The sequence below is a fragment of the Palaemon carinicauda genome, chromosome 24, assembly GCF_036898095.1.
Source record: "Palaemon carinicauda isolate YSFRI2023 chromosome 24, ASM3689809v2, whole genome shotgun sequence".
NCBI lineage: Eukaryota > Metazoa > Arthropoda > Malacostraca > Decapoda > Palaemonidae > Palaemon > Palaemon carinicauda.
The window spans coordinates 7192171-7204773 of NC_090748.1; the positions used below are offsets into that span (position 1 = coordinate 7192171).

A 12603-nucleotide genomic window follows, 5' to 3' on the forward strand; every position below is an offset into this window, starting at 1 on the left:
TCTTCAGGGATTCATACCAAGGAGGAACTTTTGGTTTTCTTCAAGAACCGTCACCTGGATGGGCATAAACTTTTTTTTTTCTTTTTTTTTTGCCAGTTCTTAGTTCCACTAAGATATTTAGGGTAGAATTACTTAGTTTATGTGTTTACACTAGAGAGAGAGAGAGAGAGAGAGAGAGAGAGAGAGAGAGAGAGAGAGAGAGAGAGAGATGGAGATATAGATGGGAAACTGTTTTATCTTGTCTAGAACATGTTCACCTTGACATGTCTTTCTAAAATATGTTCGTTTTTAATTGCCGTTTTCAATGAAATTACCCATTTGATTAGATATCATAGAATATCCTTATAATTGGCACATTATTCTTTCATTTTTTTTCCAATTTATCCAAATTTAGCAGCCCTATTGTTCTATCTCTTTTCCAAACAAGTTGTCAGTAGTCTTGGGAGTTGATCTAAGTTGTGAAATTCATTAAAAAAAAAGTAAGCGAATCATATAAAGTAAATATTGTTTTAAACTACTAAACGAAGTAAAACAAAAGTAAACGGAAAAGATCGATGGTCGTGGAAAGGAGAGAGAGAGAGAGAGAGAGAGAGAGAGAGAGAGAGAGAGAGAGAGAGAGAGAGAGAGAGAGAGAGAAGCATATCGACAAAAACAAGAAAGTTGTTTTTAGAATATATTTCTGAGAAAGCCTAAGGCTAATATTTGTTCTCCGGATATTTATTCTCAGAAGAAGCCCCAAATTTTATGAAGTAACGTACAGAGACAAAGTTGAAGAATTAGCAGCCTATCTAAAATTACTCCAACATTTCTTTAGGTGATGCTTATTATCCGAGGAAAGAATTATTATTATTATTATTATTATTATTATTATTATTAATTGCTGAGCTACAACACTAGCTGGAAAAGCAGGATGCTATAAGCCCAGGGGCCCCAACAGGGAAAATAGCCCAGTGAGGAAAAGCAACAAGGGAAAATAGAATATTTTAAGAACAGTTACATTAGAAAAAATATTTCCTATATAAACTATAAATACTCCTAAACAAAACAAGATGAAGAGAAATAAGCTAGAATAGTGTGCCCGAGTGTACCCTCAAGCAAGAGAACATCTTCATTAAATCCTGCTACTCTCCCACAGTAATTTTATGGTACATAAAGCTCCTTCAAAAATGCCATTCAGTCACGGTTAGACCCGTGTGCGTCCCTAGAAGAAGTGAGAGAAGGGCAGGTGAGGTAAGAGAAGGGGAGGAGAGGTGAGAGAAAGGTAGGAAAGTGAGAGAAGGGTAGGAAAGGTGAGAGAAGGTGAGGAAAGGTGAGAGAAAGGAAGGAAAGGTAAGAGAAGGATAGAAGAGGTGAGAGAAGGGTAAAAGAGTTGAGAGAAGTGGAGGAGAGGGGAGGAGAGGTGAGAGAAGGGTAGAAGAGGTGAGAGAAGAGGAGAGGTGAGAGAAGGGTAGGAGAGGTGAAAGAAGGTTAGGAGACGTGAGAGAAGGGAAGGAAAGGTGAGAGAAGGGGAGGAGAAGTCAGAGAAGGCGAGGAAAGGTGATAGAAGGGTAGAAGATGTGAGAGAAGGGGATGAAAGGTGAGAGAATGGAAGGAGAGGTGAGAAAAGGATAAAAGATGTGAAAGAAGGGTAGGAAAGGTGAGAGAAGGATAGAAGAGGTGAGAGAAGGATAAAAGATGTGAAAGAAGGGGAGGAAAGGTGAGAGAATGGAAGGAGAGGTGAGAGAAGAGTAGGAGACGTGAGAGGAGGGTAGGAGAGGTGAGAGAAGGGTAGAAGACGTGAGAGAAGGGGGTGTGAAAGGCGAGTGAAGGGGAGGAAAGGTGAGAAAAGGGAAGGAAAGGTGAGAGGAGAGGAAGAAAGTTGAGAGAACGATGGAAGATGTGAGAGAAAGGTAAAAGATGAGAGTAAGAGCAGGGAAGGAAAGGTAATAGAAAGGGTAGAAGAGGCGATTGAGAGCAGGGGAGGAGCAACTCTAGTGCAGGGCGGTTACGATGCCCGATGCCCGAGAGAGACTTCCCTGGAATGAATGGGGTATGGGTGGAAAAGGGGCGTCAGCTATGAATGGGGAAAGAGAGGTAATAGTAATGGGCAACAATCGCGTAGGCGGTTCAATGGAAACGTCTGGAATCAGTGTGGTAACATCCTGTGACAGGAGGAACGAAAAGACACCTTTGAGAGAGAGAGAGAGAGAGAGAGAGAGAGAGAGAGAGAGAGAGAGAGAGATCGGATTCTTTCTAGAGATAATGCTTGAACTGTTTCATTTTATCTTTTTATATATTTTCAAATTTTTCATTTCTTTTACATATTTTCGATTGTTTAAAACAAGGGACCAAAAAGACACTTTTTTATAGAGAGAGAGAGAGAGAGAGAGAGAGAGAGAGAGAGAGAGAGAGAGAGAGAGAGAGAGAGATTCTTTCTAAATATAATACTTGAACTATTTCTTGTACCTTTTTATATACTTTCAAATTGTATATATTTTTCTTAATTATTGTTTAGTGAAATTTGTATTTAGAAGAAAATGGTAAGTGTGAAGAGAGTAGGCCTACATCCACTCCGCATGTAAATAGACTTTAGATGTAGGAACAGCTTCTATGAAACCAGTTAAATTCCGCATTGTTAACATTACACAGGAAACGCCAACGGTGTTTAGATACCAAATTAAAGGAAATATCATACGTACAATCAACGAAAAGCTGTTCTCGTACAAGCTCCTATGATTAAACGTTGAGAGCTGACGTGGCTGGAGCTGTGTATACCTAAAGTTTAGCACAAAGAAAAAAGAAACCTACATTTTAAGTTGGTTTAAAGTGATGCATTTAGATGTAATATATATATATATATATATATATATATATATATATATATATATATATATATATACAAAGACATATACAGTATATGTGTATATATAGATTCAACACATGTATATTCAGTCATAATGACTCCTCTAATTTTCTCGTATCTATTACTGTATAAATTATATATATATATATATATATATATATATATATATATATTTTATATATATATATATATATATATATATATATATATGTATATATATATATATACTGTATATATATATATATATATATATATATATTATATTATATTATATATACATAAATATATATATATATATATATATATATATATATATATATATATATATATACATGTATTATATCTGAATATATATATATATATATATATATATATATATATATATATATATACATATATATATATACATATATATATATATATATATATATATATATATATACATGTATTATATCTGAATATATATATATATATATATATATATATATATATATATATATATATATATATATATATAGACAAATAAATAAATAAAATATGCAATGTTGATCTAGAATGGTGATCTTGATCCGTATTACCTCTAAAATGACAGTTTCTTCCAATGCTTAATATTCCTCCATTGTTAAAATTTGGGTACAGTCCAATGTGTGATTTTGTTTTGATGTAATTTTTAAAATTGTGAAGAATGCAAATCCTGATCCAGAATCCAGATCCGGAAGTTAATATTAAAATGACTGGTATCTATGTGTGTTTTGCAACTTTTACTGTGATTTCTTATGCTAGATTGTTCTGGATTTGATAGTCGACAACCCGTTCTATAGCTAACGGGTTGTCGACCATCAAATCCAGAACAATCTAGCATAAGAAATCACAGTAAAAGTTGCAAAACACACATAGATACCAGTTATTTTAATGTTTTAGGAAGAACCCGACATATAGACGAACTAACCACCCTTGAATCAATAATGATTAAGCTAAATGTACCTTCTCTTAACCACCAGTCGTCTTCCACCCAATTGTTTATTGCCTAATTACCTGTTGTTTTGTTTACACTCCCTTCCATAACAATTTTTCGTGACAGTTCTCCTTACGATACCGCTGTGGGTAGGTGTCTTGTTCGTTCTATTATTATTATTATTATTATTATTATTATTATTATTATTATTATTATTATTATTATTATTATTCTTTAATTAATTAGTTTTTCTGTATTCGCCCCTAGCCCTTTCACTGTTGTTCTGTTTCTGTTTTTACTCCTTTTTTTTAATCTTAATTTATTAAAAAGGTTTTTAATTTTGGTGTGTGTAAACGTTGTGTGTATCTTTTTACTTATACGCAATTGATTTGTAATGGTTTCAGCCTGGAAAATGTATCAAGCTGATACGAAACGTCGGCGCTAATAAATGGATGAAAGACAGAACGTATCTCCCTACTCCAATATGTGTATGTATATATATATATATATATATATATATATATATATATGTGTGTGTGTGTGTGTGTGTGTGTGTGTGTGTGTGTGTATAGATAGATAGATAGATAGAAAAAGAAATAGATAGAGAGAAAGATGGATAGACACTAGAACCTCAATAGCTTTCCGTTGTCAAGGCCATGTAATGGAAATCATTCCAGAGACAATCCGGCAATTCCTGAGGAAGAAACTTGACTTCTCTCTTCAGTCAAGAGACAGATTATATCCATATGTGTTTAGACATGTTTAACGGGGCTTTTGTCATTTCAGGTTTTTACTAGTTCTACTAAGACTTTCAGAATCCTTCCAAAAGCTTCAGAATCCTTCGAAACCGATTCTTCCTTCTCTTGATCTCATTCGTTTTGATCCCTAGAGTCTATGCCTCCTTTGAGGAAAGCAAGTTACATGCAGGTTATGCAATTATTGAGGCGGATGTGAAGGAGCCTCCTTCCTCCGGGAAAAATTCCAATAGGGCTTCTTCTCGCCCAAACCGAGAACCTAAGATTTCCTCCGGAATCCCCAGAGGTGACACTTTATTTATTTTCATTGTCTTGTTTAAGAAAAAAAAATACAAATAATTTCTACATTCCACAATTCTCTGAAGACAGGATCTATCCGAGCTGTCATCCTGGAGCACAATTAGAAACCTTGCGTGGCCTTTTTCATTACTTGTTCAAAGCCAAATCATGACTGAGACACCTCCGGCGATTCCGGAGGAATATATTCCAGGCCTGGCTCGGAAAACCCCCCTTGGAATTTTTTTCCCGGGGGGAGGAGGCTCCTTCACATCCGCCGCAATAATTGCATAACCTGCAGCTTTCCTAAAAGGACGCACAGATAGGGATCAAAACGAATGAGATCAAGAGAAGGAAGAATCGGTCTCGAAGGATTCTGAAGCCTCAAGGAAACTCTCTGTGTGACTTTGGAGGCATCATGCGAGTATATAGAACCAAAGATTTCTAAAGTCTTCAGGATGGTAAACTGGATGAATCTTCTGCCATCAAAAGAATTTTGCGGGATAGATAATGTCCCGACAAATATTTTCAGACCTAGTGCGTCTCCATAATTTACTTTCCCATACACTGTTCATGTTGTCAACGTTTGCCTATTTTCCTTCCCTTCCTCTTCCAATTCCAAATCATAAAACCCTCTCAAAACGATAATTCACTCGTCAAATCCATCATTCACTTTACAAAGTCATTGCATCCGGATCCATTTCTCTCTCTCTCTCTCTCTCTCTCTCTCTCTCTCTCTCTCTCTCTCTCTCTCTCTCTTTCTCTCTCTCTCTCTCGCTGACATCAGCTCAGCTAGACTTGAATTCGCCTGAGGCTCCGGAGGAAGCAAGATCGCTAACTTCAGGTTTTTAAAAACATGACTTTGAAGACTTGATCTGTCTACAACTTGACATGATTATGTTTTATGATTTGGGTTGTACTTTGCCTTCTATAAAAAAAAGAATTAATATATTCCTTTCCATGAGTGTCATGACGTCATCGCTTCTTATTGGAGGAAAATTATCATTGTTTGGACCGTCTACCTACATTGAAGTTCTTGCACGAATTGTAGTGAGTATGTTAGGGACACTGGTTTTCATACTTTATAGTGAGAAAAATTGCTTCCTTCCACTTGACAAGCCAGAGGAAGAAACTTGGTTTTGGAATAGCTACGTAACCGATCGTTTAGGACATGCGAGTAAAGATAAAATTGAGGAAGAGAACGCACCCTTGCGTGAAAATCGGAACACAAATGCCAAACCTCAAGAGGTCTTTAAATACTTTCTCAGCAATGCTCAAGTCCAAGGGTGTGATTTGAGTTTAGCTAAATATTTAATACAAACTCTGGAAGGGATGGTTCGGGAATTGGATCAGGAAATCATAAAGGCTAAAGATAAGAAAAAGAAACTCAACAATATGAGGAAAAGGCTGGAAAACGAGATAAACGCCAAGACGAATGATGAATTGGTACTGTTCTCTAAACAATATCCTTTGATCCAGAAAAAACGAAAAAAAATTAAAAGTTCACAGCAGGTAATTCGAAAGTACGAGGGTTTACGACCAGCTGGGATAAAACAATTTCCTGGGTCACCGGAAGAACACGAATGTCAACCGGAGGGTTCAGCAGGGCTTTCAGAAGACCAAGAATGGCAACCCACGCACCATGAATGGCTTACTAAACAAAAATGGCGACAAGAAACTCCTCCAGCAATACAAATAAAGCCACCAAGAACACAGGGAAAGTCTCCAACGGTACAAGGATGGCAGACAGGAGCAAAAGAAATACCTCCAGCAGTACAAGGATGGCAGACAGGAGCACAAGAAATACCTCCAGCAGTACAAGGATGGCAGACAGGAGCACAAGAAATACCTCCAGCAGTACAAGGATGGCAGACAGGAGCACAAGGAATGGCTCCAGCAGTACAAGGATGGCAGACAGGAGCACAAGAAATACCTCCAGCAGTACAAGGATGGCAGACAGGAGCACAAGGAATGGCTCCAGCAGTACAAGGATGGCAGACAGGAGCACAAGGAATGGCTCCAGCAGTACAAGGATGGCAGACAGGAGCACAAGAAATACCTCCAGCAGTACAAGGATGGCAGACAGGAGCACAAGGAATGGCTCCAGCAGTACAAGGATGGCAGACAGGAGCACAAGAAATACCTCCAGCAGTAGAAGGATGGCAGACAGGAGCACAAGGAATGGCTCCAGCAGTACAAGGATGGCAGACAGGAGCACAAGGAATGGCTCCAGCAGTACAAGGATGGCAGACAGGAGCACAAGAAATACCTCCAGCAGTACAAGGATGGCAGACAAGAGCACAAGAAATACCTCCAGCAGTACAAGGATGGCAGACAGGAGCAAAAGAAATACCTCCAGCAGTACAAGGATGGCAGACAGGAGCACAAGGAATGGCTCCAGCAGTACAAGGATGGCAGACAGGAGCACAAGGAATGGCTCCAGCAGTACAAGGATGGCAGACAGGAGCACAAGAAATACCTCCAGCAGTACAAGGATGGCAGACAGGAGCACAAGGAATGGCTCCAGCAGTACAAGGATGGCAGAGAGGAGCACAAGAAATACCTCCAGCAGTACAAGGATGGCAGACAGGAGCACAAGAAATACCTCCAGCAGTACAAGGATGGCAGACAGGAGCACAAGGAATGGCTCCAGCAGTACAAGGATGGCAGACAGGAGCACAAGGAATGGCTCCAGCAGTACAAGGATGGCAGACAGGAGCACAAGAAATACCTCCAGCAGTACAAGGATGGCAGACAGGAGCACAAGAAATACCTCCAGCAGTACAAGGATGGCAGACAGGAGCACAAGAAATACCTCCAGCAGTACAAGGATGGCAGACAGGAGCACAAGGAATGCCTCCAGCAGTACAAGGATGGCAGACAGGAGCACAAGGAATGGCTCCAGCAGTACAAGGATGGCAGACAGGAGCACAAGAAATACCTCCAGCAGTACAAGGATGGCAGACAGGAGCACAAGGAATGGCTCCAGCAGTACAAGGATGGCAGACAGGAGCACAAGAAATACCTCCAGCAGTACAAGGATGGCAGACAGGAGCACAAGAAATACCTCCAGCAGTACAAGGATGGCAGACAGGAGCACAAGAAATACCTCCAGCAGTACAAGGATGGCAGACAGGAGCACAAGAAATACCTCCAGCAGTACAAGGATGGCAGACAGGAGCACAAGGAATGGCTCCAGCAGTACAAGGATGGCAGACAGGAGCACAAGGAATGGCTCCAGCAGTACAAGGATGGCAGACAGGAGCACAAGAAATACCTCCAGCAGTACAAGGATGGCAGACAGGAGCACAAGGAATGGCTCCAGCAGTACAAGGATGGCAGACAGGAGCACAAGAAATACCTCCAGCAGTACAAGGATGGCAGACAGGAGCACAAGGAATGGCTCCAGCAGTACAAGGATGGCAGACAGGAGCACAAGAAATACCTCCAGCAGTACAAGGATGGCAGACAGGAGCACAAGGAATGGCTCCAGCAGTACAAGGATGGCAGACAGGAGCACAAGGAATGGCTCCAGCAGTACAAGGATGGCAGACAGGAGCACAAGAAATACCTCCAGCAGTACAAGGATGGCAGACAGGAGCACAAGAAATACCTCCAGCAGTACAAGGATGGCAGACAGGAGCGCAAGAAATACCTCCAGCAGTACAAGGATGGCAGACAGGAGCACAAGAAATACCTCCAGCAGTACAAGGATGGCAGACAGGAGTGCAAGGAATGGCTCCAGCAGTACAAGGATGGCAGACAGGAGCACAAGAAATACCTCTAGCAGTACAAGGATGGCAGACAGGAGCACAAGAAATACCTCCAGCAGTACAAGGATGGCAGACAGGAGCACAAGGAATGGCTCCAGCAGTACAAGGATGGCAGACAGGAGCACAAGGAATGGCTCCAGCAGTACAAGGATGGCAGACAGGAGCACAAGAAATACCTCCAGCAGTACAAGGATGGCAGACAGGAGCACAAGAAATACCTCCAGCAGTACAAGGATGGCAGACAGGAGCACAAGGAATGGCTCCAGCAGTACAAGGATGGCAGACAGGAGCACAAGAAATACCTCCAGCAGTACAAGGATGGCAGACAGGAGCACAAGGAATACCTCCAGCAGTACAAGGATGGCAGACAGGAGCACAAGGAATGGCTCCAACAGTACAAGGATGGCAGACAGGAGCACAAGGAATGGCTCCAGCAGTACAAGGATGGCAGACAGGAGCACAAGAAATACCTCCAGCAGTACAAGGATGGCAGACAGGAGCACAAGGAATGGCTCCAGCAGTACAAGGATGGCAGACAGGAGCACAAGGAATGGCTCCAGCAGTACAAGGATGGCAGACAGGAGCACAAGAAATACCTCCAGCAGTACAAGGATGGCAGACAGGAGCACAAGGAATGGCTCCAGCAGTACAAGGATGGCAGACAGGAGCACAAGAAATACCTCCAGCAGTACAAGGATGGCAGACAGGAGCACAAGAAATACCTCCAGCAGTACAAGGATGGCAGACAGGAGCACAAGGAATGGCTCCAGCAGTACAAGGATGGCAGACAGGAGCACAAGGAATGGCTCCAGCAGTACAAGGATGGCAGACAGGAGCACAAGGAATGGCTCCAGCAGTACAAGGATGGCAGACAGGAGCACAAGAAATACCTCCAGCAGTACAAGGATGGCAGACAGGAGCACAAGGAATGGCTCCAGCAGTACAAGGATGGCAGACAGGAGCACAAGGAATGGCTCCAGCAGTACAAGGATGGCAGAGAGGAGCACAAGAAATACCTCCAGCAGTACAAGGATGGCAGACAGGAGCACAAGAAATACCTCCAGCAGTACAAGGATGGCAGACAGGAGCACAAGGAATGGCTCCAGCAGTACAAGGATGGCAGACAGGAGCACAAGAAATACCTCCAGCAGTACAAGGATGGCAGACAGGAGCACAAGGAATGGCTCCAGCAGTACAAGGATGGCAGACAGGAGCACAAGAAATACCTCCAGCAGTACAAGGATGGCAGACAGGAGCACAAGAAATACCTCCAGCAGTACAAGGATGGCAGACAGGAGCACAAGGAATGGCTCCAGCAGTACAAGGATGGCAGACGGGAGCACAAGGAATGGCTCCAGCTGTACAAGGATGGCAGACAGGAGCACAAGAAATACCTCCAGCAGTACAAGGATGGCAGACAGGAGCACAAGGAATGGCTCCGGCAGTACAAGGATGGCAGACGGGAGCACAAGGAATGGCTCCGGCAGTACAAGGATGGCAGACGGGAGCACAAGGAATGCCTCCGGCAGTACAAGGATGGCCGAAGGGAGCACAAGGAATGGCTCCGGCAGTACAAGGATGGCAGACAGGAGCACAAGAAATACCTCCAGCAGTACAAGGATGGCCGACAGGAGCACAAGGAATGACTCCAGCAGTACAAGGATGGCAGACAGGAGCACAAGGAATGGCTCCAGCAGTACAAGGATGGCAGACAGGAGCACAAGGAATAGCTCCAGCAGTACAAGGATGGCAGACAGGAGCACAAGAAATACCTCCAGCAGTACAAGGATGGCAGACAGGAGCACAAGGAATGACTCCAGCAGTACAAGGATGGCAGACAGGAGCACAAGGAATGGCTCCAGCAGTACAAGGATGGCAGACGGGAGCACAAGGAATGGCTCCAGCTGTACAAGGATGGCAGACAGGAGCACAAGAAATACCTCCAGCAGTACAAGGATGGCAGACAGGAGCACAAGGAATGGCTCCGGCAGTACAAGGATGGCAGACGGGAGCACAAGGAATGGCTCCGGCAGTACAAGGATGGCAGACGGGAGCACAAGGAATGCCTCCGGCAGTACAAGGATGGCCGAAGGGAGCACAAGGAATGGCTCCGGCAGTACAAGGATGGCAGACGGGAGCACAAGGAATGCCTCCGGCAGTACGAGGATGGCCGACGGGAGCACAAGGAATGGCTCCGGCAGTACGAGGATGGCCGACGGGAGCACAAGGAATGGCTCCGGCAGTACGAGCATGGCCGACGGGAGCACAAGGAATGGCTCCGGCAGTACAAGGATGGCCGACGGGAGCACAAGGAATGGCTCCGGCAGTACGAGGATGGCCGACGGGAGCACAAGGAATGGCTCCGGCAGTACAAGCATGGCCGACGGGAGCACAAGGAATGGCTCCGGCAGTACAAGCATGGCCGACAGGAGCACAAGGAATGGCTCCGGCAGTACAAGCATGGCCGACGGGAGCACAAGGAATGGCTCCGGCAGTACAAGCATGGCCGACGGGAGCACAAGGAATGGCTCCGGCAGTACAAGCATGGCCGACGGGAGCACAAGGAATGACTCCGGCAGTACGAGCATGGCCGACGGGAGCACAAGGAATGGCTCCGGCAGTACAAGCATGGCCGACGGGAGCACAAGGAATGGCTCCGGCAGTACGAGCATGGCCGACGGGAGCACAAGGAATGGTTCCGGCAGTACAAGCATGGCCGACGGGAGCCCAAGGAATGGCTCCGGCAGTACAAGGATGGCCGACGGGAGCACAAGGAATGGCTCCGGCAGTACAAGGATGGCCGACGGGAGCCCAAGGAATGGCTACGGCAGTACAAGGATGGCCGACGGGAGCACAAGGAATGGCTCCGGCAGTACAAGCATGGCCGACGGGAGCACAAGGAATGACTCCGGCAGTACAAGCATGGCCGACGGGAGCACAAGGAATGGCTCCGGCAGTACGAGCATGGCCGACGGGAGCACAAGGAATGGTTCCGGCAGTACGAGCATGGCCGACGGGAGCACAAGGAATGGTTCCGGCAGTACAAGCATGGCCGACGGGAGCCCAAGGAATGGCTCCGGCAGTACGAGGATGGCCGACGGGAGCCCAAGGAATGGTTCCGGCAGTACGAGGATGGCCGACGGGAGCCCAAGGATTGGCTCCGGCAGTACGAGGATGGCCGACGGGAGCCCAAGGAATGGCACCGGCAGTACGAGGATGGCCGACGGGAGCACAAGGAATGGCTCCGGCAGTACAAGCATGGCCGACGGGAGCACAAGGAATGGCTCCGGCAGTACAAGCATGGCCGACGGGAGCACAAGGAATGGCTCCGGCAGTACAGGCATGGCCGACGGGAGCACAAGGAATGGCTCCGGCAGTACAAGCATGGCCGACGGGAGCACAAGGAATGGCTCCGGCAGTACAAGCATGGCCGACGGGAGCACAAGGAATGGCTCCGGCAGTACAAGCATGGCCGACGGGAGCACAAGGAATGGCTCCGGCAGTACAAGCATGGCCGACGGGAGCACAAGGAATGGCTCCGGCAGTACAAGGATGGCCGACGGGAGCAGAAGGAATGGCTCCGGCAGTACAAGGATGGCCAACGGGAGCACAAGGAATGTCTCCAGCAGTACAAGTATGGGAGACAGGAGAAAAAGGAATGCCTCCAGCAGTACAAGTATGGGAGACAGGAGAAAAAGGAATGCCTCCAGCAGTACAAGTATGGGAGACAGGAGAACAAGAAATACCTCCAGAAGTACAAGGATGGCAGACAGGAGAACAAGAAATGCCTCCAGAAGTACAAGGATGGCAGACAGGAGAACAAGAAATACCTTCAGAAGTACAAGGATGGCAGAAAGGAGAACAAGGAATGCCTCCAGGAGTACAAGGATGGCAGACAGGAGAACAAGAAATACCTCCAGAAGTACAAGGATGGCAGACAGGAGAACAAGGAATGCTTCCAGCAGTACAAGTATGGGAGACAGGAGAACAAGAAATACCTCC

The 12603-nt window shown here is 45.0% G+C and overlaps 2 protein-coding genes across 2 annotated transcripts in view; both read left to right on the forward strand.

Moving 5' to 3' along the window:
• LOC137618003 (collagen alpha-1(I) chain-like) overlaps positions 1–4664 on the forward strand; it is a 40149-nt gene extending 35485 nt beyond the window's left edge. Inside the window, exon 3 of the mRNA XM_068347924.1 lies at positions 4584–4664. Coding sequence (XP_068204025.1) covers positions 4584–4664 — 81 coding nt within the window. The remainder of the gene's footprint in view (positions 1–4583) is intronic.
• A 1133-nt stretch (positions 4665–5797) lies between these two features.
• On the forward strand, positions 5798–11171 carry LOC137618005 (golgin subfamily A member 6-like protein 26). The gene is made up of 2 exons (XM_068347925.1): positions 5798–6601; positions 10677–11171. Exons 1-2 carry the CDS (start codon positions 5798–5800, stop codon positions 11169–11171), a joined length of 1299 nt encoding a protein of 432 aa, XP_068204026.1.
• The last annotated feature ends 1432 nt before the right edge of the window (positions 11172–12603 follow it).

What these genes read in the sequence shown, in the direction of transcription:
- LOC137618005 (XM_068347925.1), top strand. Translation starts at nt 5,798, where the DNA reads ATGACGTCATCGCTTCTTATTGGAGGAAAATTATCATTGTTTGGACCG. An exon ending in CAAAAGAAATACCTCCAGCA is followed by an intron (nt 6,602 to 10,676) that starts GTACAAGGATGG and finishes TGCCTCCGGCAG; the next exon opens with TACAAGGATGGCCGAAGGGA.